We start from the raw sequence: 4,881 nt of genomic DNA on the forward strand, positions 1-4,881 counted from the left end.
TGTGTCCCCCACGAGGGTTCAGCCCCTGCTGCTCATCACAGGGATGCTTGAGCACGTCCTTGCGTGCAGGGGGAGCGAGGGCTCTGCCCCATTCCTCTGCCCCATTCCTCTGCCCCCCACTTTTCCCCCCCTCAGCTTCCTCTCCCGAGCAACGGGGATGAAGAAGCCAAAAGCCCTACCTGTGCTTGACCGTGCTTTTGGTCGCGATTTACACCCAAAGCCGGTTGGCGATCCTCCTAAGAGGCTACTGGGGGGAAAAAGTCCAGAGCCATATTCTGGGACATACGGTGGGTAGGTAGTGATGGGGTGATGAGCGGAGGAGGTGGCTCCTCCTAAAGAGGCCATGCTGCTCCGAGAGTGAGAGGACTCCAGCTTCATGGTATCGGCCAGGGACACCTGGTATTTGATGCATTCCTTCTCGTCCTGCCGGGTGGAGCCGGTGGAGCCGGGGGTGGAGATGGACGGATCCGGGGACACATCTTTAGGAGGGGTCGGCGGGAAGGTGAAAAGGTGCGGGCTGGAGTGGCCGGCGGATAAAGTGGAAGAGGAGGCGGGTGGGTAGACGGAAAGGGGTCCCGGTGAGCTGTGGTGGATGGAGGTCTTGGAGAAGGGGCTGAGGTTCCAGGGGGAAGCGCTGTGGTGGCTGCTCAGCGCCTTGCTCCCGTCCAGCCAGGGCAGCGAGCCGTGCAGCAGCGGGGGGCGGCACACCTGGCTCCCTGCTCGGAGAAAACACGGAGACACGTCGGTCACATCCCTCTGCCACCCTGGCAAAGCCCCCCGTGGGGGTCCCGGGACGTGCTTCCCCCTCCGCCACCCCTCGTCCTTGCCAAAGAGCTCAGCATGCAAGGAAAATTACATCTGATGAGAAACCCCGTTCCTCATTAAAAATTAGATTTTAAAAGCTACGAGAGCACGGAGTGGCAGCTCCAGTCCTGTTGAGGAGCGGGTTTTGGGGTCGGGACCCTCCAAGCAGGGTGCCAGCCCTGTGACACGGGATTTGTGAGCTCTGCTTCACTCTCTCCGTTTTCCAGGCAATCCCACGAAGACTTTGAAGCAAAGATCCTGCGTGAAATTGCCAAGTCCCGACTGCAGAAATATTTTTCTTTTTGTCTTAGCTGGAAAATTATTTCCTGAACAGAGCCTTGAGCTATAAACCCTGGGAATTCTCTGGTCAAACGAAGAAGACCAGAAAATGCCCACAGACATGATAATGACTTTTGCAAAGGGGCTGACAAACTTTGCAGACCACTCAGTTTGTCTTTTCTTCTTCCACGAGACTGCACAGAAATGTTCGAGGGCTTTTTCGCGATGATACGGCACATGCTGAGGGTACCAGCTGCCTCAAAAGAAACGCTCCATACCCTTTTTGTGACAAGGGACATTTCACCTGTCTTTTAAAATACAGACCTGGACTTTGTGGGGGGAAAAAAAATCCACTAGATTTCTGCAGTCGAATTTTTTCCCTTTGGTTATAAATGTTCCAAAGGGCTTGTACCTAATATTTTAAATTATTTTCGGCCCTTGCTAAGCAAATAGAAAAATCCATCCTAAGAATTAAATCTATCCAAATCCACAGCAACTTGAGCGAATGGCTGTAAGATGGAAAACGCAGTTATTCAATAGGAAGGGAGCAAGTTTGTGTCTGATGATAAAGCCCTGGAAAGTCTCTGACACCCATAGATCCTTAACCTCTGTAGGCATTGTGATACGTGTATAGAGACTGCTGAACATACAGGAGAGATGCAAACATGGATGTATAGAGCCACAGATAGTTACAGGGTGGACACACGTGTTTGTTTGCATGGGGAGCTCCTGTGTGCCTAGAAAAGCTCCAAACTGGTTTTCACCCTACCAGGCACTCGTGAACAATACTGAAAGTCGCTGCTCAAAAGGAAGGGAAGGTGGGTTATACGAATAGAAAGGGTCAAGATTCATTATCTTCCCCAGGAAGTAGCATAGTAAATAATATTCAGGCTAGATCAGAGAGACCGCATTTCCACTTTCTGCTGATATATTGGGAAAAAAAAAGAAATGAAAAGGGAAGAAAAGAAAGGACAAAGGCTGCTGATCCTTAAAAATAATTGTTTTAAAGGGACTAATAGCAGAACAATGCAGTTACCGAGCGGAGCCTAATGCAGGCTCACACTCAACAAGTTGCTGAGGGCTGGGAGCAGCCTCCGGAGCCCGCTCGGCTCCATCTCCACTCCGCTCACCCCATTTTCTCCATGATTTTGGGATTCCTTCCACTGCAAACCTCGCGGATTTAGATTTTGCCACGACAGAGATCACTGTCCGGCTTCACAAACCACCCTCTGTTCTTTTCCCTCCTTTTTTTTCTTTTTTGTATTGCTTTCCTTATTTTTTAAACCATCCAGGTAAACTCCAGATATAAACACTAAACCTCTCCACTTCTCCACAAAAGACGGCACCAAAGTACTCATCCCCCCGTGGACCTGGGCCCCACCGGCCCCAGGTATTTCACCTCCTTTCTGAGAGCTGTGACCCAGGAACAAGATTCACATTGTGGATCATTACCTTCCTGCAGGACCCTCAGGACAACACACCGGCTCTGATACCTAATTACACCACGGGCTACATATAATTTTTTTTAGTTTCTTTCTTATTTTAAACCCACACCATGGTGCTGCCCTGGGTATATGTGCAAAACTTTCGTCCCAAGCCTAACAAGCTCAGCAAGTGCGAATTAAATAGCCCAAGCGTGAGGACAGCGGGGTCATTTTCACATCCCTGCTCTCCAGCTTGCTTTGCTTCCCCAGAGCAGCTTAATCGTGCAAAAACTAAACACAGTGTGAAAACACTAAGTGTTAGCCTAATTAAAGAGAGGGGGGAGAAACCAAAGCGGAAGAGAAGGGGGCGAGAGGAAGAAATCAAGAGGAAGATGAAAAAGAAAGAAATAGAAGGAAGGTGAGCAGGAGGGAAAGGAGAGAGAGAGGGAAGAGGGATGTGAGATAAAAAGAGAGGATGAAAGAGAAAGAAAGAAAGAAAGAAAGAGAGAAAGAAGGGAAGAAGGGAGGAAAGAAGGAAGGAAAGGAGGAAAAAGAAAGAAGGAAAGAAGGAAGGAAAGGAAAGAAGGAAAGAAGGAAAGAAGAAGGAAAGAAGAAGGAAAGAAGGAAAGAAGGAAAGAAGGAAAGAAAGAAAGAAAGAAAGAAAGAAAGAAAGAAAGAAAGAAAGAAAGAAAGAAAGAAAGAAAGAAAGAAAGAAAGAAAGAAAGAAAGAAAGAAAGAAAGAAAGAAAGAAAGAAAGAAAGAAAGAAAGAAAGAAAGAAAGAAAGAAAGAAAGAAAGAAAGAAAGAAAGAAAGAAAGAAAGAAAGAAAGAAAGAAAGAAAGAAAGAAAGAAAGAAAGAAAGAAAGAAAGAAAGAAAGAAAGAAAGAAAGAAAGAAAGAAAGAAAGAAAGAAAGAAAGAAAGAAAGAAAGAAAATATTAAAAAAAAAAACTGGGGGCTCGGCGGGACAGACAGACGGACACTCACCGTGGTGGGCCGTGGGGGACCGCTGCACCGTGGCTCTCACGGAGTTGCCGTAATACGGCGGGACGGGGTTGCCTTGTCCGTCGATATTAAAAAGTACATCCACTTCCTCGGCGAGAGGATACTGCGTGGGGTCCATGTAGGTATGGCCAAGCGAGGGGTGATGCGAGTCCGGGTGCTGCCCATTGAGCACGGCCGGGTGGTGGTGGCTCACCCACCGCGGCTGGTCCGTGGAGACCTCCATCTTCTGCCGCTGCTCTTCCTCCTCCTCCTCCTCCTCGTCCTCAGCAAGGCGCGGAGGGCTTCTTGAGATGGGAGCGGGAGACGCTGCCGGAGTTGTGCAGGGCGGGTTAAAAGTGCTCGGCGAGTTCGGGGATGTTTCTGGTTAGGTTTGGTTTAAAAGTGTGGAGGGAGTTGGGGGTATGGTGATAAACGATCGATTCCAAAAAAAAAAAAAATTAAAAAAAATAAGGGCAAAATAATAAAATAAAAAGGGAGGAAAAAAAGGGAAAACAAAAAAAAATCTCGGGGGAAAAATTTCTCTACGAAGCGAGATCTCCTCGTTTCTTCCGCTCTGTTGCAGATGTTTCTCTTCTTTGATCACCTGTAACGAGAAAGAGGAAAGGGAAGGAGCAGAGAGAGAGAGAGAGAGAGAGAGAGGCAGGGTGGGAAACGTACTTGAGAAGTTCTGAACTTTAGCACCTGACTTTTTAGGCAGGAGCAAACCCATCCCATCCCTCGGCAGCCATCCCTGGGAAGCGCCTGCTCTGCCCTGGACCCACCTCTCTCTCCCAGCGCCTCTTTCTCTTTCGCTCTCTCCCGGCTCGGAGCGGAGCCCAGCAGCTCCCACCGCGTTCCTACCGCCCAGCTCTTACTTTTCCTTGGGTTTGGGGCTTTTTTTTTTTTTTTTTGGCTTTTTTTTTTCCCGTTTTTTTTTTTTTTTTGGTCGCCGCGGTTGTTTGTTTATTTTTTTATTTGTTCCATTTGCACCTGAGAAGCTCCAGTGGCTTAAGCCGGTGAGAACTTGTGCCATTCGCTGCTGCGCAGCCCAGAGTCACTTTGATTGCTCATTAATTATTATGCAACCGAGAAAGGGGGGAACGGGGGGAAAAGAGAAGGGAGGGAAGGGGTAAAGCGATGGGAGAAGAGAGTGGGGGGTGAAAGGAAGGAGCGAGGAGAAAAGGAGGGTGGGGAGAGGGAGAGGAAAAAGAAAAATTTAAAAAGCGACAAGTTGCTCAAGAAATTCCGCACAAACCTTGCTGGAGAAGCAGTATGTGACCCAGGAGGGATGAAGCTGAAAGTGCTTGATCAGATCAGATTGTGCTGGCTCGCACTATTTTTTTTTCCCTACTTTTTTTCCTCCTCTCTCTCTCTCCCCCTCTCCCCTTTTTTT

General features: G+C 48.4%; 1 protein-coding gene across 3 annotated transcripts in view; it reads right to left on the minus strand.

Annotated features, from left to right (window-relative positions):
* The window catches only part of GATA3 (GATA binding protein 3), a 21,844-nt gene extending 16,967 nt beyond the window's left edge, over window positions 1-4,877 (minus strand). For 2 of the 3 annotated variants that reach the window (XM_005429658.2, XM_005429657.2), the window contains exons 1-3: window positions 4,744-4,877; window positions 3,492-4,092; window positions 180-716 (exon numbers count right to left, since the gene is read on the minus strand). In XM_005429658.2, coding sequence (XP_005429715.1) covers window positions 180-716; window positions 3,492-3,732 — 778 coding nt within the window. In that variant the 5' untranslated portion in view covers window positions 3,733-4,092; window positions 4,744-4,877. Of the gene's footprint in view, window positions 1-179; window positions 717-3,491; window positions 4,093-4,270; window positions 4,382-4,743 lie in introns of those variants that run through there. The other variant, XM_031064169.1, reaches the window with a different exon arrangement.
* Between the last annotated feature and the right edge of the window lie 4 nt (window positions 4,878-4,881).

The sequence above is a fragment of the Geospiza fortis genome, unplaced genomic scaffold (genome assembly GCF_000277835.1).
Source record: "Geospiza fortis unplaced genomic scaffold, GeoFor_1.0 scaffold230, whole genome shotgun sequence".
NCBI lineage: Eukaryota > Metazoa > Chordata > Aves > Passeriformes > Thraupidae > Geospiza > Geospiza fortis.